The sequence below is a fragment of the Neofelis nebulosa genome, chromosome 1, assembly GCF_028018385.1.
Source record: "Neofelis nebulosa isolate mNeoNeb1 chromosome 1, mNeoNeb1.pri, whole genome shotgun sequence".
NCBI lineage: Eukaryota > Metazoa > Chordata > Mammalia > Carnivora > Felidae > Neofelis > Neofelis nebulosa.
In genome coordinates, this window is record NC_080782.1 from 116,395,591 (window position 1) to 116,418,879 (window position 23,289).

At 37.3% G+C, this 23,289-nt stretch overlaps 2 protein-coding genes across 4 annotated transcripts in view; one reads left to right on the forward strand and one right to left on the reverse strand.

Moving 5' to 3' along the window:
* PLPP1 (phospholipid phosphatase 1) overlaps window positions 1-1,751 on the forward strand; it is a 90,082-nt gene extending 88,331 nt beyond the window's left edge. For all 3 annotated transcript variants that reach the window (XM_058732504.1, XM_058732496.1, XM_058732507.1), the window contains exons 5-6: window positions 573-749; window positions 1,269-1,751. In XM_058732504.1, the coding sequence (XP_058588487.1) occupies window positions 573-749; window positions 1,269-1,400 (309 nt within the window). In that variant the 3' untranslated portion in view covers window positions 1,401-1,751. The remainder of the gene's footprint in view (window positions 1-572; window positions 750-1,268) is intronic.
* The window catches only part of MTREX (Mtr4 exosome RNA helicase), a 108,399-nt gene continuing 86,738 nt past the window's right edge, over window positions 1,629-23,289 (reverse strand). Inside the window, exons 22-27 of the mRNA XM_058732467.1 lie at window positions 21,882-22,045; window positions 16,491-16,596; window positions 12,552-12,608; window positions 11,241-11,403; window positions 3,418-3,522; window positions 1,629-1,914 (exon numbers count right to left, since the gene is read on the reverse strand). Coding sequence (XP_058588450.1) covers window positions 1,862-1,914; window positions 3,418-3,522; window positions 11,241-11,403; window positions 12,552-12,608; window positions 16,491-16,596; window positions 21,882-22,045 — 648 coding nt within the window. The 3' untranslated portion in view covers window positions 1,629-1,861. The remainder of the gene's footprint in view (window positions 1,915-3,417; window positions 3,523-11,240; window positions 11,404-12,551; window positions 12,609-16,490; window positions 16,597-21,881; window positions 22,046-23,289) is intronic.

Consider the following 23,289-nt stretch of genomic DNA (forward strand, 5'->3'; position numbering starts at 1 on the left):
TGATGGGGGCCTGAACTCATGAACCACGAGATCATGACCTGAGCTGAAGTCAGACTTAACAGACTGAGCCACCCAGGCGCCCCTGTTTTGGTTTTTTTTTTTTTTTTTTTTTTTAAATTTTTTTTTTTTTTTCAACGCTTTTTATTTATTTTTGGGACAGAGAGAGACAGAGCATGAACGGGGGAGGGGCAGAGAGAGAGGGAGACACAGAATCGGAAACAGGCTCCAGGCTCCGAGCCATCAGCCCAGAGCCTGACGCGGGGCTCGAACTCACGGACCACGAGATCGTGACCTGGCTGAAGTCGGACGCTTAACCGACTGCGCCACCCAGGCGCCCCTTCCCTGTTTTGGTTTTTAAAAAGATTAACTTTTCAGGTATTAATGAGTATGAGAATGCTTGCCTAAAGCCCTATTCCATATATAATTTATACTCTATTCAGTGGTTATTAATGGTAATGACTATTAACATTTAATGACTATTAATCATTTCAAACACCAACACTTTAGGGGTGTGGTGATACTAAAGTTTCTAGTTGGTATGTTAAACTCTTTATTCTTATCTTTTCTATTAGCTTTACCTTCAAGCCAGGATGAAGGGAGACTGGGCAAGACTCTTACGCCCCACACTGCAATTTGGTCTTGTTGCTGTATCCATTTATGTGGGTCTTTCTCGAGTTTCTGACTACAAGCACCATTGGAGTGATGTACTAACTGGACTCATTCAAGGAGCTCTGGTGGCAATATTAGTTGTAAGTATACAGGACGGCACCCTATATGTTGATACTGATAAACACTGGGATAAATAAGTAGAAAACATGTGCTATTGAAAAAAACTATACAAAGGAAGATACTGTGGCTTAGTAATTTTTACTAAGAACACCGATGTTACTAAGTCATGTTAGGATGGACAGCAGATAATAAACTATGCTGCTTTTCCTATAAGTTATAAAAACTTACTACTACATGTAGTTTTGTAAAAGGCTATGCCTACAGCGTTTTGGGTTTTTTTTTGTATGAATTGAAGAATACCTTAAGTGCTAACAGAGTAAAGCTGTACTTAAGACCTAACTAAGCAACTCCGAATTTTAGAAGAATTTCCTTTAACATTAAAACTTCCTGTTGGTCACTAATTTTCTGTACCCTTTAACATATGCCTTTTGTTTATATTTATTTTTTGCAAACTGTTACAACTATGCATATGGTTTTTAAAATTAAATTACATCATTAAATACTTTTGTCCCATTCTAAGTAGAATTTGTTCTCTATAGGTAGTGTATGTATCAGATTTCTTCAGGGAGAGAAATTCTCCTTTTAAAGAAAGGAAAGAGGAGGACTCTCATACAACTCTGCATGAAACACCAACCGCAAGCAATCACTATAGGAACAATCACCAACCTTGAAGGTAGCAGAGTGCTCAGATGAAGCTGGTCCGCTTTCTAAAGGAAAATGATTGCAACCAGAAAGCAAGAGGATGCGTTTTCTTCATGGTGTACAAGCCTTTAAGGGACTGCTGCTGCTATACCTCTTGGATGCCCACTTTACCTGTGTGTATATAGTTCCCTTTAACACAGTGGTTATCTAATAGCTCTGAATTCATTTAAAAAACTTTAAGCCTTTCACTAAAACAATGCCCACCTGTACATTTTTTTATTAAAAAAATGTAATGCTTATGTACAAATGTGTATGTAATGTATGCTCTCTTAGCATGATGCCTGATTTAAACATAATACGTATTAAAATGTTTGAACGACTGCCTTGAGATGAGAGAACCAAATCAATACTTGTGTAAGCATTTGTATGTAGTCAGCTGTAATCAGGTGGTGAAAACTTTAAAATCCCACATTCAGTTTGCTGGCTCTTTTTACAAGTAGAGGCTGGCAGCAAATACAATATCTCTCTTGATTTTGGTGATTCCTACAAGAAAAGAAAATAAGATTTAAAATTTTAAGACCACAAAGATCGTGATTCCCCTCTGGTGCGGTTTTAACACAATAATCCTGATGGTACAAGACCCTGTTGGTCTAAAAGATACCTGGAAGAGTCCACAGCCACCTCTGAGAGGGGGGAAACATAAAAACTTAGGCTAGACTCTGAAATGCCCAGTAGGTCTCCGTGTGTGTATGTAGGGGGTGGGAGTGGTTCAAATTATTCACAAAGACTTATTACTGAGGAAAGGACTAAACTGTCAAAAGAAGTTATTGGCCCAAAAGCGTGTACTTTCAGCCTACGTCAGGAGATCCTGTATTTTCACTTACCATGTGAAATTCTTTCTGCGCGAAGACAGGACAAATCTTATTATCTAAAAATGTTTAGGGGCGCCTGGGTGGTTCACAGTGAGTTAAGCATGTGACTTCAGCTCAGGTCATGATCTCATGGTTCATGGGTTTGAGCCCTGCTTCGGGCTCTGTGCGACAGCTCAGAGCCTGGAGCCTGCTTCAGATTCTGTGTCTCCCTCTCTCTGCCCCTCCCCTGCTTGCACTCTCTCTCTCAAAATAAAACATAAACATTAAAAAAAAAATAAAAAGTTTATATAACGAGACTTAAACTCGGGTTGATGAAATAGGTCTGCCCCATCGAGCATAAGGAAACATAACTCAGTTTCTGAACACCTCGTCTCAGGACACTGGTTGTGTCAGACGGAACAAACTGTAAACATGTTAGACCCACCGCCCACCTCTGTCACTACCACCTCGGACTGGCTATCCTTCCATGATCTGGTCTTCCTGCTTCCACCTTGCTCATCTACAGACTGGCCTACAATGCAACAGCAAGAATTGCTCTGAAACCCAAGCCAGTGCACAGCACTCCTGTGTTCAAAACCTCCAATAATCATTTCAGGAAAAAGGCCGGGGCCTAGGGGTTAAAATGATAATTTCTTTTCTCCTTCATACTATTCTACTCACTGCTCACTCTGCTTTAGCCACACTGGCCTTGTGTTGCTGCTTAAGTCTATCAAGCATAGACTCCTGAGTGGGCCTTAATGCCACCTTCTGAGTAGGGCCCCCAGGCATCTCATCTATCTCTCAATTCCTATTGTCTCTTCCTCTTTTTCTTCTGTAGACTTATAACCACCTGAAATATTTTAAGTGCTAACTTATTTTACATCTCCCCACACCAGAATGTAAGCTCCATGAAGGCAGGGATTTGTGGGTTTTTTGGTTCACTGCTGTATCCCCTAGTGCTTAAAACAATGCCTGGCACACAGTACTCAATAAAAAAATCTTACAAATGATTATACATAAAATCCCAAAACTTCTTCCCATACACTCTAAAAGTTTCTTTAAGCACTACTAGATAGCCCTCCATGGCATTCCATTGGAAAGCATCTGAAAAAGTCTTCCTACATTGTGGTCAAGAACTGAGGTCTCACAGGATTTGCCTTAATTATTAGAAAAAGCTTATAGACTGGATACTGACCTTCTGCAAATTTGTTTTCCAGCTCAGTATTTCCAATGGCTTTTGCTGCTTGACACATCTGTCTAAGCAGTTCTTCCAGGCGCCTCATACAACGAATTATGCTGCCTATAAAGAAAAGGAAACAAATTACTTACAAAATGGAAATAACCAAAACAGTAGAACTTCTGTTAACAGGCAAGATAGGAGAACATGGGATGATTAACTAACAGTACTTTGAGGGACTTCCCATCCAGTAAATCAGGTAGCAAACTTCATTGGCTGCCTGGTAGGCACTAGGAAGGATATAAAAAGTTAAATTTCCCATCCTTGACTAATGCTAGAGAGTCATGGACTTATAATGGGTTGACATTTGCTCTTATTTAGAAATAAACAAAATGCTCTGGGAGCAGGGGAGAGAGCAACTTTGGGTGAAGGCCAGCAAAGACAACATATAACCAGGGTCTATTAAGAATGAGGAGGTCTCTTGGGGCGCCTGGGTGGCGCAGTCGGTTAAGCGTCCGACTTCAGCCAGGTCACGATCTCGCGGTCCGTGAGTTCGAGCCCCGCGTCAGGCTCTGGGCTGATGGCTCGGAGCCTGGAGCCTGTTTCCGATTCTGTGTCTCCCTCTCTCTCTGACCCTCCCTCGTTCATGCTCTGTCTCTCTCTGTCCCAAAAATAAAAAACGTTGAAAATAAATAAATAAATAAATAAATAAATAAATAAAAAAAAAAAACAAGAATGAGGAGGTCTCTGTCACAGAGTAACAAGGGATGACCACTGAGGCAATGCAGAGAAGTCTGACAAACTGCAGCTACTCAAGGATGCGGAGTGTGGCCTACTAGGGATCTGGATACCATCCTGTGAAGAGAATGCAGAGATTTTTTTTTTTTTTTTTTAAGTTTATTAGGACAAGCAGGGGACGGTCAGAGAGAAGGAGAGACAGAATCCCAAGCAGGCTCTGCACCATCAGTGCAGAGCCCTAAGTGGGCCTCGAACTCACAAACTGCGAGATCATGCCCTGGGCCGAGATCAAGTGTCAACTGCAGAGAATGCAGAGATTTTTATGTGGGGGAGTAATAAGAGGATCAGACTTGTCATTTCAGAGGTGCATCCATTCTTCCTGACCTTAAACAGACTTTCATCAGTGCTTTCTTCACACAGTGTGCCTCAAGGGAACACAAAAGAGGAGATAAGCCTCCTTCCATTGTATTTGACTCCCTGAGACAAGTGTTTGTATTAAAGCTGAAGCTGTAAACATCATTTCACATCTGTCTCACTTCAGCAAGAAGGGGCCTGGGATCCTTTCTCAAAGAGCTATGTGCTCAAGTTTACAACTCTTGGGAGTTTACTTTTAATGTCTGATATACATTAGGAATACCTGTCTGACATGCCAGCTAGTAACTCTTAAGCCCTTACTTCTACTCCTTGTAACACTGAAATAATTCATCAGCATTAATCAAGTTCTTGAAATATACTCACTGTTCGGGGCTGAGTTTTCCTTTTTTTTTTTTTTCCTCCCCTGAAGCCACCTATGGGCCAGAGCAATGAAAATACAACAATGCTATTGCACATTCTGTGAGTTTTGTTGGGATGACATTGGTAATGAAGAGGACCAGCACACAGGTTACTTTAAAGACAACTGGGGATAATACCCTTCCATCTCTTATATACAGGATGTTCATAACTTTAGACTTGGTTCAAAGGACTGAGCTGAGGCACCAGCTCAGAGCAAAGAAGAGCAAAGACTTGATGGAGACCTGGGTTCTAGCCCAGATTCTGCCACTAAGTAATTAACTCTGTGATGTAGGCCCTTACCCTACTCTCATTTCTAAGGTATGTACAACGATAGTAAATGCTATTTAAAGAAAGGGCTCGCTCTACCTAACTCTGGATGGTATCACTTGAGATAAGAGATACATAAATTCTTTGACATGGGCAAAACCGTAAAGGAATATAATGGCATGATATAACCCTTTACCAAAATATCCAAAGTCCATAGCCTTTTTAACCCTTCTCTCATTAAAAGGTTTATGGAGTTCTGGGGGGAAAAAAAACTCCACCTCTCAAGTACACCCTATTTCTACTACACAATTCTGTCAAAGCTATTTACCACCTAGCAAGGTACTTTATTAGATTCTGAACACTTATTCTGTGGCAAGTCTGTAGTGTGTATTTTATGTAAATCACCTTGTTTGACATTTACAATTCCACGAGACAAGCACTGTCATTATCCTCATTTTCCAAAGAAGGAAAAGGGGAGAAAAAAGTTACAGACATAACGTGAACAAGCTCAGAGCTAGGAATAAATGATGGAGAAATTATGTCAAAGATCATAGAAGTGAGATGTTTTCTAAATTTTCTCAATGTGTATTACTTTAGAAAATTTCTATTTATAATATAGTTTACACATTTAAAATAATTAAAAAATAAATATTTTATAAGTTTCTTAGGCCTTACTGTAAAGCTCTTCACTTCTGTAAAAACCTTCATTGCCAGGTAGTACCAAAGAATTTACCATTAATGAGTTTCTAGAAACAGTAAGTGGTAAAAACCGGCAAGTAGGATCTAGTCAGATAAATGGGTGTTTTCTGATTTTGGCAATCAGAAAGTCACTGGTGATTTGTAGTAATTTCAACAAAATGAGACAACACATGTCCCCAACAGAGCGGGGGAGCAGACGCTTGACACCCTATGTCCACTGTCTCTGGAAGTGTACAGACCAGGGATTACATTTCGTCTATGCCATTTACTATGTGAGGGACTATATTATAAGCAAGTGAGGAGTGACTTCTTGTGGGTGGTAAAAATATTCTAAAAATAGATCGTGATAATGGTTGTACAGCTTTGAATACATTAAAAACCACTAAATAATACTCTTAATTAAAAGGGTGGATTTTTATGCTCCATGAATTATAATCTCAATGTTGAGTTCTTTCTGGAATGGTGAGGTAAACCTGAGTTTAAAGGTCAGTGACATTGAAATGGACATTTAAAATGGTGAATTTTATGTATATTTTGTCACAATTAAAGAAAAAAAAATTCTGATTACTCAGAATTCAATGTTGCTTCCTACTCTAGACCCTGGCCCATGGCAACCATTAATCTACTTCCTGTCTCTATGGATTTGCCTATTCTGGACATTTCATATAAGTGGAATTATACAATAGTTGCCTCTGCCTTTTTTTTTTTTTTTTTTTTGATTAAAAAAAATTTTTTTTAGGGTTTATTTTTGAGAGAGAGAGACAGAGTTCTAGCAGGGGAGGGCAGAGAGAGAGGGAGACACAGAATCGGAAGCAGGCTCCAGGCTCTGGGCTGTCAGCACAGAGCCCGAAGTGGGGCTCAAACCCACGAACCATGAGATCATGACCTGAGCTGAAGTCAGATGCTCAATGGACTGAGCACCCAGGCTCCCCTCTATCTGCCTTCTCTTACACCTAGAACCTTAAGGAGTTCAAAGTTCATTCACATTTTAGCATTAATCAGTACTTCATTCCTTTTTATAGGTGCTACTACATGATACTGACATACCACCATTTAATTATTCACTGACTGATGGACATTTGGGCACACATGCTTTAAAAGGCAATTTTGTAATCACGAGGCTCATCTGGTTCTTGAACAAAACCGTATGATTCGCATTGAGGATGGAAAGTAACACCTTTCTCTGAACAGTATTTCTACCTCCAGCTTTCTGGTATTCCACAAAGTGGTCCCCATAGTTCATGTTCTGAATCTGATTTCATACTCACATGTAAGTGGTTTTAATGAGTTTGACCTGAGGTTAGGATCACAAATGTATTTTCTTGCAACTATGTATCACTGGATCGCAGCTCAGGCCCAAACCCTTTCTGGAGGGTAGAGACGGCTGCTCACAAGGCACCAAGCACAGTACCTGCTCCCTTACCAGGGTCTCAGTAATTATTCACCAAATGCCTAAGAATCAAATACTAAGTAATTTAGTACTAAAATTTTGCCAGAAATGAAACAGACATAATACATGTTACTAAATGGTCACCCTATTATTATTATTAGCAAAAGTATTTCTAAGAACAAATCCGCTGGAAAATCCCTAGTGAGAGTGATGTACCTTGACCTAGGGAAGGGTAAAACTATGCATGTTGAAAGGCATTTTGAGAAGAGCTTGTAGTGGAGGCAGAGTGTGTGAATGCACTACACAGCATTTGTTTTAAAAACTTGTGGCAGGCAGAAACAAACATTTCCAGTGATAGCACTTGTCATTAGAAACCTCCTGTGATGAAATAAGTGAAAATTAAGTCGTTCATGCACACAGTGAAGAGTACAATATTGTTTCTGTATAGACAAAATTTAAGGGCCTCTGAAAGCTTACAATGGATCTATTACATGGAGTAATAGATTGAAACTCCAGACCTTAGCCCCTACAAATACTGTTTTGAATTGCTCTTCCAATTTAGTTTGATAGAAATAAGAAAAAAAAACCACATTATACCGTTTTGTTTTCAGGGTGATACAAAGGAAGTAAATATTTGTATGAAGTCTTCAAACTTCCTCAATTGAATCACAGTATAAGCTCCTCTCTTGCATTAGGCATCCCTTCAAACACATGGTATTTATCATTAAAATGTTAACTTGTGCCAGTTAATGTCTGAAAAATAGTTAAAACTACCTCTGAAATGACATGAAAGGATCACTTTTATTTTCATATAAAAAAAAAATTAAGGGGCGCCTGGGTGGCTTTAGTCGGTTGAGCTCAGGTCATGATCTCATGGTTCGTTGGTTCGAGCCCTGCTTCAGGCTCTGTGCTGACAGCTCAGAGTCTGGATCCTGCTTTGGATTCTGTGTCTCCCTCTCTCTCTGCCCCTCCCCCACTCATACTCTGTCTCTCAAAAATAAACATTTAAAAAAAAAAAGATAATTAAGAATCAAACCAGTAACAAATACGTTTTCAACAAAGTGCATTTTAAATTTCCAATGCAATCATTTTGTGCCCATACAAGACACAATATACTATGGGCTCTGGTTACAGTATTTTCCCAATCATATAAAACATGTACTATAACAAGTTGAGAGAATAGCTATTCTGAAATGGAAGAACTAAGTAACAGCAGGGTAAGGAAAGGGCGGGAGTGGGGGGGACACACAGTATGCTGGAAAAAGGATGGACTATCCTAAGTAAATCAAGGTTCTCAGTTATTTTTCTGCTGTTTACTTACGTTTTATTTTTAAGAGTTAATATACAGTCTATCCCAATTTTACAAAGAAAAAGTATAGCTGATATAATGGCATCCAGACTAGAAAAACATGAAGATTACACTGATGTCAGACCCAACTTCAAGTTATAGTTATAAACTGAATTCCTCAGATTTTCAAACTTAGATTTCTCACACAAATTGTGATGTACAAATAGCCCCAAGGAATTGGAAAGGGGCAAAATAGATTTCAGGAATGCTGGTATGCTCTAAGACACCAAACTGTCTTCAATTTTAGCAGTTTCAGATCTATCTCCAATACTGTGATAATTCTTCCATTTAAGTACAAAGAACAGAAAAATAATCCACAAAGACAATTTTATAGGGCTCTCCAGATTTGCAGATCTCCTGCCCCTTGATTTTTCTTCAAACAAAACAAACTATCTGCTATGAACCACTATTATGTCATTGTGTCTGACTTCTCAGAGAAGCAGATATTCTATAAATATGAGCATAATAGCTTGGAATTACCTAGGCATAGAACAGTCATTAATTTCATTCTTATGTTCCAAAAAGATGCCAAAGAGTGGTGGTGCCGTATGGCAGCTTTACACTGCGCAAGTGCTTTACACTGCGCAAGTGGTCACACACATACCAAGTTTCCTGTGTGTTATGCAGTGTTCACAAGTGAAGTGTGTCACGCTTTCCTCTTCTCACATCCTCAGCTATGGCTACTCACCATGAAACTGTTATAAATACCCTCTTACCATTCCTACAAGCATGAAGTGTCAGTGGATGGAGATGGTGCAATCTAGGTTAGGATTTAAGAAGTCTCTAGATCCGAAATTCAAGGATAAGACATTAGGGTGCTTAGATGCAGTTATAAACTACCATGTGATTTGTAATCACAGAGGCCGAGGTTCAAATCCTAGTGCCATCATATACCACACCTCCATGACGTTGGGAAAATTACTTTTTAAAAACTCAGCTTTCTTGAACAAAGAAGAAATAATATCTACCCTGAGTTAATCACTTTGGTGATTAGATGTAAATTATATCAAGTGTTTACTAGCACAATGCCTGGTACACAGTAGTCACATAATAGAGCAAGATTCTAGAACCATATCACTAAATGATCATTTAATGGAGGCTTAGAAATAAACTTTGTGACACCATATACACCATGTAACAGGACACCATAATAAAAAAATGCTATAAACGTCAACATTAAAACTTAAAACCAATGAAATTCAATGTAGTATAGTAAAGGCTCTAATATTCTGTTGCAGAGATGTTTGACCTTTGCATCATAAAAATCAATGATTCATCGATTAATAGTCTTTAATAATGTTAGTTTAAAAGCATATAATATTGGATGTCCCAAAATATAACTTCTCTTAAAAATAGTAACAACAGCATTTAAAATATTATTATAATAATCTCTACAAACTGCAAGCTCATTTACTTTCATTTTTAAAGAGTTTAACGTAAATCTATAATTTGATAAATACCATTCACCATTATAAATATCTACATAAGCCAATATTTTTGAAATGAATAAAACATTTCTAAAACGGTCTTCTTTAAATACTGTGGGGTTTAGGGGCGCCTGGGTGGCGCAGTCGGTTAAGCGTCCGACTTCAGCCAGGTCACGATCTCGCGGTCCGTGAGTTCGAGCCCCGCGTCAGGCTCTGGGCTGATGGCTCAGAGCCTGGAGCCTGTTTCTGATTCTGTGTCTCCCTCTCTCTCTGCCCCTCCCCCGTTCATGCTATGTCTCTCTCTGTCCCAAAAATAAATAAAAAACGTTGAAAAAAATTTAAAAATAAATAAATAAATAAATAAATAAATAAATACTGTGGGGTTTTTTTGCTTCTTGTAATTCTTATTCCTTTCATATTCCCTCTGCCATTTTTTCACTTAAAATGTCTGTTCAGTTGAGTAACAATTATCTTACAGTCTTTAAAAATTCTGCATATTAATCTGATTCATGCTGAAGTAACATCTGACTGAGGCCAAGTTTGTTATTAGAAATGCAGTGATGGACAACATTTTCAGCTCTTTTAAGTGGAATTAATACAGCAAGCCTTGAGGTTACTGCCAAGCAAATAAAACCAAAGAGGAAAAAAAAAAAAACAACAAAAAACACCACACAAATATGACTTAGTAGGATCATCTGTTTATCTGTGATGTCATTATTCCATTTTATTACCGAAAATTAAAAACATTATTCTTGTTGGGGTGTGCCTGGGTGGCTCAGTCTGTGAAGCATCTCACTGTTGATTTCGGCTCAGGTCATGATCTTGTGTTCATGAGATCAAGCCCACATCAGGCTCCACATTCAACGTGGAGCCTGAAGATTCTTTCAAAAAATAAAAAATAAAATACCATTTTTGTTTAGCTAAAACACTGCCATCCTGACTATATAATTTCCTATCAAAAGGAATGTATGTAGGGGCAGCTGGGTGGCTCAGTTGGTTAAGCATCTGACTTCTGCTCAGGTCATAATCTCATGGTTTGCGAGTTTGAGCCCTGCGTTGGGCCCTTTCCTGTCAGCACAGAACCCCCTTCAGATTCTCTGTCCTCTCTCTGTGCCCCTCCCACGCTCGTGCTCTCTCTCTCTCAAATAAATATTAAAAAAAAAGGAAAGAAATGTATGCATATAGGATTTAAACATACCTTCAAAGACATCTGTCATCTTGCAGATATGAGCAAATGTTGCTCCCGTTGCCCAGGTATACACTACATCCATTAAGTGAGGTTTGAATGAGCTTAGATAAGTTTCCTCATCAATTTCCAATTTGGCTTCTGCTGAAACTTTTGCAATTCTTTTAGCACATTCCTTTGAAGATAGAAGATTTACTTAGTATTTTTTACTTCTGACCTCCCATATACTTTCTTTCTTTAGATTTCCAAAGCCAGAATTCTACAAGTTCCCTTTTTCTTCCTAGGTTAATATGCCCACAATTTGGATATTCTGTGCTTCTAAGTAGCTACAGTTCCTTTTCCACTGCTAAGTGTCAAGTAATAAAATTTCTCCATTACACTGAATTAAGAAAAATAGATCATGAGTGTGTTTTTCACCCAGTTACACCTTTAAAAAAAAACAACAACCAAAAACAACCAGAAACTCTTCACTAAAATTATTCAAGAGTAGCATTTAACTAATCTCTAAGTATTTTATTAACAACCCCAAAACCCCAAAGACATCAGTAACAAAACAGATTTAGAAAAGCACAAATCCTATGGCAAAAAAATGCTTTTCCCCAACAATGCTTTAAAAAATATAAATCTTAATTTTATTTTTTCCCCACAAAGAGAAATTTAGATCCATTCTTTCCTTCAGGGTAATATAAAAGGTCAAAAACCGCCAAGTACTATATAAACTTCCCTGGTTCTGGAAGTTTAAATTTCTTAGTAACAAGGGATGTTAAATGTTCCACCAAAGAGACTTTGTTATAATTCACTCCTCCTCTTCTGCAGTGTCATATAGTTCATCTTTCCCTGTCTTTCTAATGTTGAAAAGGTAGATAAAACAGTTTATCCCCAGAAAATAAAACACACAATTACTATAAGCTACTGTGCCTTTGAGGACTCAGGGATAATTAATTTCTGAGGATAAAACATATTTTAAAACTTTGTTGTAAACTAGAATGGAAAACAATACACAAAAATTATGCTAACTAAATCCTAGTCCATCAAGAAGCAGTTCTTAACACCGAGGAAAACAGTGCAGGCACGGAGTTGCTGATACAGCCTATGTGATACATTATTCCATGTTAAATCTGCACTCACAGCAACTCAATAAAATTTATTACACTGGTGGGGGAGAATTTAATAGCATTTAATAGCATTAAATGACAAGACTAACATCAAGTAACATATTTAATCCTGAAAGAAGTGGTCTCTGGAATGATAAATACTAAGACTATGAAAAATGTTTATTTTACATATTCTATTCATAAAATATACAGTTCAAAAAATTTCTACCTGCATTTGACGAAGTGGTCCTGCTAACTGCTCAGTTAATTTGGGCATCTCACTTGACTATAAAAGAAAAGGATAAAACCCAAGTTTAAAATGTAGTATATACTTCTTGCTATAACAAAGAAAACAGAGCTTTCAGGATATCCACCAATAGCAAATTATAAGACCTTAGTTATTAGCATTTAGAATTTTTAATCACCTTAGTTGACGTAAGCAACCTTTCATCCTAAATTATAAAGTTATTCTATTTCAGAGGAAAATATTACACTGCTAAATTTATTATTTTCTGTGGCCACAAATGGAATGGAGGGAGAGCAAATATTATAAACATGCAAAGTAGTTTAGTTACATCAAAATTATTATAAGCTATTTTATCATAGTCAGATTTTGAAATAGTTTTGGTTCCCAGGAAACTCTTAGTCTGGAAACCGAAAATTTGGGGTAAAGAACATTAAGTAGTGCCCTCAATTTTTATTTTACCCAGGTATTTCTAGCTCTCTAACAAAGTATGGGATAGTTAAAAGTTTAGTCTGAGTTGTAGTGTTCTTAAGATTGCCTTCCCACTAATGAAAAGTTCATCACTTGTTTTCAGTTAGAATAATAGGAGTTTTGAGGCCTATTACCAACTGGGCAAATGAACTTAGACAAGTGGTTTGAATTCTGTGTGTTGGTTTTCTACCCTGTCAGAGAGAAATAAAAGGTCAGATCCTGAAAACCTATAAACTTGTGATTACAATAAAGACATTATTTGTGAACAAAATGTGATAAAGGCAGCCACAACAAAAATAAAATCATTTTAAGAATGGTATATATGTATGTGTGACATACGTATATACCTACCCTGGATTTAAATTATATGTAAATTTTTTAAAAAAGCTCTTGTAATAGCTATGCCTTTACTTTAAGCACCAGTATTTACATAGCACTGGTTTTGTTTTGCATGTCATATGTATTATTAAGTGATAAATCATAAACTAGATTGTATATATTATTCCTGTCCAAATAAAAAAATGATGAATGGGGTGCCTGAGTGGCTCAATTGGACTTAAGTGTCCGACTTTGGCTTAGGTCGTATCTCATGGTTTGCGAGTTAAAACCCCTGCATCAGGCTTGGCACTGGCGGAGCGGAGCCTGCTTGAGATTCTCTCTCTCTCCCTCTCAAAAATTAAATAAACTTATAAAAAAAAAAATAATGATGAATGAAGGGGCACCTGGTTGGTTCAGTCAGTTAAACATCTGACTCTTGGTTCTGGCTCAGGTCATGATCTCATGGTTCATGGGATTGAGCCCCACTTCTGACTCAGCGCTGACAGAATGGAGCCTACTTGGGATTCTCTCTGCTCCTTACCTGCTTGCATGTTCTCTCTCTCTCTCAAAATAAATAAATAAACTTAAAAAAAAAAAAAAAGATGAATGATGAGAAAACAAAATGGCCAAAAAGAACTCAACATCTCAGTTTAATAGTGAACTCAACACTGCTTATCATCTTTGATATTGTGTCCATTCATGACTGATTAACAGTTACTGATCATTTCCTCTCTGGTCATTATAAATAGAAGGCACTGGTCCTCACGTAAGCAAGCTAAGTGTCATTTCACCAATGCTCTCCCATAAAATATATGCACAATTTATTCCTTCATCTCTCTTTGAAGTCTCAATTCAAATTTCACTCCATTGGTGAGGCCTTTACTAATCACCTTGTTTAAAAGAGTAATCCTATCCCCATGATTTTGTCTGCCTCCTCTGCTTCACTTTCCTCTAAAACCTTCATCACCATTTGACATAATCTGTATTTTTTTTCTTCTTTACCTTCATCTACTAGCATATAAGTATCAGGAAAGCAAAAATTACTGCTGTACCTTAATGCCTAGGTCTGGGCACTGCACACAGGGGATGCTTAATACATATTTAGAGTCAGTTGATATTTATATTATAAAGATTGTATTTAGTCTTTAAATTACTTTTAATATAAAAAATGTAGGGACACAGTTTTAGAACACATTTCTAAAAAGAAGTGAGCATATTAAGCAGACTTGTTCATATTTATAACAATTCCATGTGACTTTTAGCATAATTTTTCATTTTCATATTGAAAGGCACCACCACAACAGATACTACATATAATACAGTGTGGTTTCACTGAACAAATCTTAATTAACCACCTATAGTGACATCTTCTCCCCAAATTAAGAATTATGGTTTAGTTTAAGCCCAACTCCTTTGAAGAGGAAACATACTTGGGCTCTCAGAAAACAGTACTTTTATAGTGCCACATTAGAAAAAAAAAAAAAGCAAATGCAAAAAATCAGCTCTAAGACAAAGTTGGACACAGGCAGAAGGGCAGCAATCCAGGTCCTAACTTAGGTCTTTTCAAAGAGAATTTGACAAATACTTTTAACAATTGTCTTTGAAATTAATGTAATGTAAAAAGAGAGTAAAACACAATATTTTGTAAAGTAATGTGTTCCTCATATGCAAATTGCTTCACAGGTGAATAGTGGACACTCTCAGAGGAGATAAATTGTTTCTGGATTTTTGTCCTATTTGTAATCATTGCCACATCAGCTGTAATTCTCATCAATAATTAGGGAGCTGAGAGAAAAGCACCTACTTAAGTCAACAAGTAATGTATTTGATCTGCTTAATAAGGAAATAATTAACAGATCAATGGCAGAATGGAAAAAAAATTTGTCTTCTACAGTTTACTTGAAAGTTGCACTAAATGTATATAGTAAAAAGTCTTCTAAAAATTTAGATACCAATATTAAATTATTCTTAGGAGGCAAATGTCTTTGTCTTATTTTGTCCACTTCATCCACCATGAATAAAGTTTGAAATGTAAAACACACATTTTACTTTTTAAAACAAATCATATGGGGGGCGGGCCTGGGTGGCTCAGTCAGTTAAGCGTCCAACTTCAGTTCAGGTCATGATCTCGTGGTTCACAGGTTCAAGCCCTGCGTCGGGCTCTGTGCTGACAGCTCAAAGCCTGGAGGCTGCTTTGGATTCTGTGTCTCCCTTTCTCTCTGCCCCTCCCCCGCTTGCACTCTGTCTCTGTTTCTCTCTTGCTCTCTCTCAAAAATAAACATAAAAAAAATTAAAACAAAAACAAAACCCAAACCATATCGGCTTTTGGAATAAAGTACAAGACTAGTTCATGTTCATGTGGTATGCCATCTAGCACTTGTTTTTGATTTTTAAGAACTGCTGAAAGGGAGCTCTTGCTAAACCAGCAATCAGAATCCTAGAGCCACCACCTCAAACATTGCCTATGAAGATTTTAGCCTCTAGGAGGATCAGCTGTTTCAAAGTTGTTCTCCATTACTGGAAGGAGAGATATTAATTTAACCTCCCCTTTCATTTTCACTCTTTTGCCTCCCTTTATTTTCATTCATTCATCTTTCTTTCCAGGACTATCTGACTAGACCAGACTTCAAACAATGCACTGAGTTACAGAACAAATTTAAAACTTGGAGTGTGATTAATGACTATCTAGAAATAAAATCCTATTTCACTCTCCTTTCTGATAATCATATTTAATTATTTACAACTTCTCTTACTATATTTGTGTTGGAGTAGCAATTTTTTTTATTAAATTCTTTTTTTTCCTTTTAATGTTTATTTTTGAAAGAGAGGGAAAGAGAATGAGCAGTGGAGGGGCAAAGAGAGAGAGAGAGGGGGACAGAGGATCTGAAATGGGCTCTGCGCTGACAGCAGAGAGCCTGATTCAGGGCTCAAAGACACAAACTGTGACAGCATGACCTGAGCTGAAGTTGGACGCTTAGTGGACCCAGGCACCCAGGCTCCCCAAGTAGTATTGATTTCTAATTAACATTGCCCACATGTAAACAGGAAATAGTTTCATAATTAAAAATATCCATAACCACTAAGTTACAGGATATATGAATTAATAAATAAGGTATATTAAATCTATTAACTCACATTCTCTTGAAACACGAAGCAGCTTAGTAGTGCCGTTGCCTGTTCTGCAGACAGGTCATTGAAAAGGCCATTAAACATCATCTCAGTTAGAAGGAGTTCATCAGCACTAGATCACCACAAAAAAGAGAATAAATTTCAAATGTCATAACATAAAAACACACATATGTTAACATACATGTTAAAATGTAACAAGTTGTTTTCTTAAAATATTTATTTTGAGAGAGAGAGGGAGAGAAGGGGAGAGGGAAAGGGGGAGAGGGAGAGAGGGAGAGGCAGAGAGAGAGAGAGAGAGAGAGAGAGAGAGAGACAGACACGGAGAGAATCCCAAGCAGGCTCCGAGCTATCAGCCCAGAGCCTGACACAGGGCTCAATTTCACGAACCATGAGCTCATGCCCAGAGCCAGTATCTAGAGTCAGAGGCTTAACCAACTGAGCCAGGTGCCCCAAAATGTAACAAGTTTTTAAATAAAGCCTATTATTTGACCATGATGAGTAATCAACGAGGATGACAAGGATTTATTTAAGAAAATGGCAGGTCTTTATATTTATCAACACATCAATAATAAATGTAAAATGGGAATTTCATGTAAAAATACCATTCTAGCAAACACCAAAATGCAAACATTTACTGAAATAATTTTATTTCTTAACTCTCAGCATACCAGGAAAAAAAGTCATCACCATTTTTCCTCTGGGTCCAGGGTTCCATTTAATTGTTTTTAAGTTATTTAACAAATAATTTATAACAAAAAGGGATAATGAAAAACAACTTCATTAGAAATCTTAATTAGAATGTACCCATAGTAGCCACACATTTTATTCCACAGTCTCCCAATGTTGAGAATGTGTATAACCCAGATGGGCAATGGTCTTTAAACGCTACAAATTGCTGTTCATCAACTACAATCCACAAATCTGGACTATATCCATATAGTATACGCAATTCCAAATTTCTTTTTTTTTTTAATGTTTATTTATTTTTGAGACAGAAAGAGACAGAGCATGAATGGGGGAGGGTCAGAGAGAGGGAGACATAGAATCTGAAACAGGCTCCAGGCTCTGAGCTGTCAGCACAGAGCCCGACACGGAGCTCAAACTCACGGACAGTGAGATCATGACCTGAGGCGAAGTCGGCCACTTAACCAAATGAGCCACCCAGGTGCCCCGCAATTCCAAATTTCAAATACATCCCCAAGAGGTACTAGCTCATCATCATGTCTGGTTTTTTTCCTGCACTTAATATTATCAAAATATACTACTGACAGCAGATTTTAAATACATCTCCTTTAAAGGTTCTAGCTTATTATTTTTGGTTCCTCTTTTGGATCATCAAAATACACTATTTTTAAAAATTTTGACAACTTGTAATTCTGTTGAAGAGAGGAAGGCCATCCTCTTTGCTGCATAATTATTGTACAACATCTTCATATTCAGGTTTATATTATACAGATTAGAATAATCGGGGTGCCTGAGTGGCTCATCAGGTAAGTGTCCAACTTCAGCTCAGGTCAGGATCTCATGGCCCGTGTTGGGCTCTGTGCTGATGGCTTGGAGCCTGGAGGCTGCTTTGGATTCTGTGTCTCCCTCTCTCCAAATAAATAACAGTTTAAAAAAAAAAAAAAAAAGATTAGAATAATCAATCCAACCAATTTTTTTTCTCTCTCCAACTTTTCCTTGATAATTTCCTTATATTTACCACTGTTTTCAGTATTTGATCACTTAAAAACCGTATCAAACACAATTTAGCAAGCAAATCATAAAAGATGAAAGACAGTTATAAATCCTTCTAGTAGAATGGGATGATCCAAGTTCTTAGCACAAAACATCACATAACTCCTTCTTGAACCGAAAGAAAAGTAAAATAGGAATCGTAACTTTTTCTTTCTGTCCTTAGAGATCTATTATTCCCTTATTTCTTCAGTTTGAGAATTTACCTATAGTCTAAGATTTTGCTTATATGACTTCACTATCATCACTGTGTCTTATGATTTGTCTAATAATTGGAAAATATCTTTCTTTTTTTTCTCCTTGCCATCATGGGTAGAAAACAAAAAATTATAAATTTTTAACTGTGTTCAGTGGAAGCTACAAAAGACTACAAAGACAGTGTTTCTAGAATTCTGTAATCAAGGTTCCATAAAGTCTCTTACATTTATAAAACAGTAACCATGAGGGTGTTAACTCTATTTTTATTTAAAAAATTTTTTTTAATGTTTATTCATTTATGAGAGAGAGTGAGACAGAGGGCAAGCAGGGGAGGGTAAGACAGAGAGGGAGACACAGAGTCTTAGGCAGGCTCCAGTCTGAGCTGTCAGCACAGGGCCTGATGTGGTGACCTGAGCAAAAGGGGGATGCTTAATGACTGAGCCATCCAGACACGCTCGGTATTCAACTCTATTTAAAAAAAACAAACAAACTTTACTTTGACTTCTAAAAAAGGATAAAGTCTCTATCAATCTTTATAAATAATTTTAACTATTCAAAAATAAAGTTAAAAACTAAATTTGGGCTTCTGATGGTAAAAGGAGAGTTAAGTCAAACAAAGAGGACAGTACAAATAAGGCAAGACAACTTAAGGAACTGCATGATACTATATACACCCTACAAAAGCAGACAGGAAAGATTACTAGATAATAGGAGAGTGATCTAACAGGTTATATAGGCAATTATGTAAAAAGAAAATTGAGAAACTCAAAATAAGACTGGAGACATTCATAGCAAGTTTCATAACATCTAGGAAAAATATGCAGGAATGAGCAGGATTTGAGGTGGGAGCAAGGGAGAAGGTCATGCTAAGAGAAAGAAATATGTGGGATATGGCTACAGAGGAAGGGCAACAACACTAAATTATGGAATTTATTCTAAAAGCATTAGGGAATAACTGACAGACTTTTATCAAAAGATTGACATGACAGGATTTGTGCTTTGGAAAGAATACTCTGAAAGCAGTATAAAGGATGGGTTATAGACACTCAAGATAGGAAGCAACAAAAATGAGGGCTTCTGTAGTACCCTAGCAAGAAATAATGAAGGCCCACTAGTAGTCAGTGGGAACAGTTAAAGAGGCACAGATGTGGAGGAAACCGGAAGATGGGAAGAGAGAGAGAAGGAAGAGAAGTCTAGAATGACTCCCAAGTTTTCTCTTCAGAGGCTGGGTCTTATTCAGCAAGACAGAAACCAGAGGGAGAAGCAAATACAGGGGGAAAGGTAACATACTTTCATATGTGATAGTGTTACTTCTATCTCTCTACCTAGTCTGTTTTAGAATATAACCAATACCATTCTCCCAAGACTAAATCCAGCTATAGATACTTAAGAGAAATTAATTTCTATGTTGTTAGATTCTATATAATATTACAAAGAAATAATTCCAATAACATTATTTTTGGCATATGAATTAGTAGACCAGTGTTGTGGTGAAGCTTTATTCCTGGGTAAATTATTAACCTTAAGGTGCCTACAATTCTTTAACGACAAAGTAGGAAAGTAGGTTTAAGGAAAACTAGATGCTGACATGCCAAATCTAACTTGAACAAATGATATATTTGGCCCAGACAGTGACTAAAAAATTCTGAATTAGCTTGTGAACACTTAAAAAACAAGGGATTTCATTTCACCTAAAAATCTGGATTTTTGGCTTTTCTAAATTGAAAAATCTGATAACACATTATTCCATAATAACAACTATTTGGGGCTGGGTTGTTGCTGCCCCCTTTTGGTGGCCAAGAATTGTTCTGGTTTACCACAGTCTCCTCCTGGCTGGCTCCTGTAGACACCAGTTCTTAACATCTGAACTAAACGATCAGTAAGAGTAGTATGAATAGGCCTGCCCCAGAAACGTCTGAAACCATATACAAGGCCTATAATTCTCCAGCTCCATCCAATAGAGCCACGGTGAATATACAAGTAACTGTTTCAAAAACATGAACTCATTGAGAATAATGGTTGTTAAACCATGGACAAAACAAGATATATCTTCAGGCTAATGGAAATCACACAGAGACCTTGAACCAGAACCGTTCAATAGGCCCTTCCTGAGTTTCTGACGCACAGAAACCACCAGAGACAATGAAATGACTGCTATGGTTTCAAGTCATTTAGTTTTAAGGTCATTTGTAATATGGTAAAAGATCACCTAGATAATATCTTATATCCAGTTTTATGCTGTGGCCTATAATATGCTATGCTGTAATTCCCTAATTGTTAGCCCCAAACTTTAATAACAACTCTAATATATATAAAAAGCAAATGGTTATTACACTAAAGTTTAAGGTGGGAATATGTCCATAATTGTAAATAAGAATTCAGTACACAAAACTGTGTATAAACTAAGATTAGAATTATGTAAAAATCCAGAATGCATTAACAAAAAGAAAAAAAGGATTACATCAATATGCCAATTGCATTTGTATTAAATAGTAGAATGAGGGGCGCCTGGGTGGCTGAGTTGGTTGAGTGACTTCAGCTCAGGTCATGATCTCATAGTTCGTGCGTTCAAGCTGCAAGTCAGGCTTTGTGCTGAAAGCTTGGGCCTGGAGCCTGCTCGGGATTCTCTGTCTCCCTCTCTCTCTGCTCCTGCTCTGTCTCTCAAAAATAAACATTAAAAAAAATTTTTTTAATTAGTAGGTGGAAGAAAATTTTTTTAATGTTTGTTTGTTTATTTATTTATTTATTTATTTAGAGAGAAAGCATGAGCAGGGGAGGGACAGGAAAGAGGGAGAAAGAGAATCCCAAGCAGGCTCCACACTATCAGTGTGGAACCATGAGATCATGACCTGCGTCGAAATCAATAATTGGACACTTAACTGACTGAGCCACACAGGCACCCCATGAGATTTTTAAAATTCTTTTTCTAATTTCTCTATTTAATTCTTTTCTAATTTCTCAATTTCATCATCAAAAACTGCATTTACTGGGGCGCCTGGGTTGTTCAGTTGGTTAATGTATCCGACTCTTGGTTTCAGCTCAGGTCACGATCTCACAACTTGTGAGTTTGAGCCCTATGTCAGGCTCTGCATGCTTTGCCAGCACAGAGCCTGCTTAAGATTTCTCCCTCCCTATCTCTCTCAAAATAAATAAATGAACTTAAAAAAAAAAAGTGCCCATTTAAGGTGCCTGGGTGGCTCAGTCAGTTAAGAGTCCAACTTCAGCTCAGGTCATTATCTCACATTTTGTGGGTTTGAGCCCCGCGTCGGGCTCTATGCTGACAGCTTGGAGGCTGGAGCCTGCTTCGGATTCCGTGTTTCCCTCTCTCTCTGATCCTCCCCCACTCGCACTCTGTCTCTCTCTCTCAAAAACAAACATTAAAAACAACAAAAAAAGTGCCCATTAAAAAAACAAAAACACACTATCTCATTTTAAAATCAGTTTTCTAGAACAACCAGGTTTTACCTGCTTATCTCACAAGCCACTCTTCCTTTCATCTCTATGACATCAGAAGAAGTAGCAAATCCCAACCTCCTTAAAACACGTTTGCGGCATTTGAGCTCATCCATTTGTAGGACAGTTCTTGCTTTCTTTAGTTCTCGCTTTGCAGATTTAATATCTATTGCAATCTAAGGCATATGAAAGCATAAAGAAAGTTCAATAAAGTAAACAAAGTAAAATGAAATTTACTCATGTAATGAAATAAAAAATCTTTCATAAAGATACCTTACAAGGATACCTGGAACTTCTTAGATACTTACCTAGGATATTAAAAAAAGGAAGAATACATCTGTAGTTATTAAATATTTGTAGAAATGTTAAATATATGGAAATATAAAACATCCATTTGAAAAATGTAAGGCAACTTAGGGAGATATAGGAGTTGATAAAGTTTAAGAAGTTGGGGAACAGAGTATGATTCTTGCTTAAATAAGGAGCAAGGAGGAAAGTCTAGAAGGAGAGTTGGACAGCCAGCAGCTAGATAAGGTAACCTGCTGGAGGTAGAAAAACTCAGTGGTAAATTAGAATAGGCTTTCCCAAGATAAGATTTGACCATTAATCATGCTTCTAAAGCAGCATCAGCTCCAGCTTTTCATCCTTAGAAAATGTGGGGGTAGTTTAGAGAAGAGCAAAAGGAGATATATGAATCTTATTTCTTGGCTACTAATATTTCCCCCATGATGTGTCCTGAAAGGTGTTCCTTTCTCTTTGCCTTCTAATTCTATCATAAAACTGCCAAAGCTGGAAATGGCTTTAGCAAAGTGAACAGGTCTTTATTCTATATTTTAAAAGGAAAATGTATTTTTAGGTCATCCTTCAGAGTGGATGAGTTTTAAAATTCTATTTATCAGGGGCGCCTGGGTGGCGCAGTCGGTTAAGCGTCCGACTTCAGCCAGGTCACGATCTCGCGGTCCGTGAGTTCGAGCCCCGCGTCAGGCTCTGGTCAGGCTCTGGGCTGATGGCTCCGAGCCTGGAGCCTGTTTCCAATTCTGTGTCTCCCTCTCTCTCTCTGCCCCTCCCCCGTTCATGCTCTGTCTCTCTCTGTCCCAAAAATAAATTAAAAAAACGTTGAAAAAAAAAAAATTTAAAAAAAAAAAAATAAAATTCTATTTATCAGTAAATATTACATACTTTCAAACTGTGACAAGAATATCATAGTACAAGAGCAAGACAACACTGGATTCCAAGGTTAGGGCTTCAAGTTCAGAAAAAGACTGGCAAAAAGAAAATTTTAGGGAATAGAAGTTAAAATTCAAAGATTCTGGAATTTTGCAGATTTATTAAGACTCAGTTGAGGAGCAGAAATGATAAAGGCAAAACAGTGGTCAGTAATGGATATTTACTGACAGCTAACTATGTACCCTATTTTCAG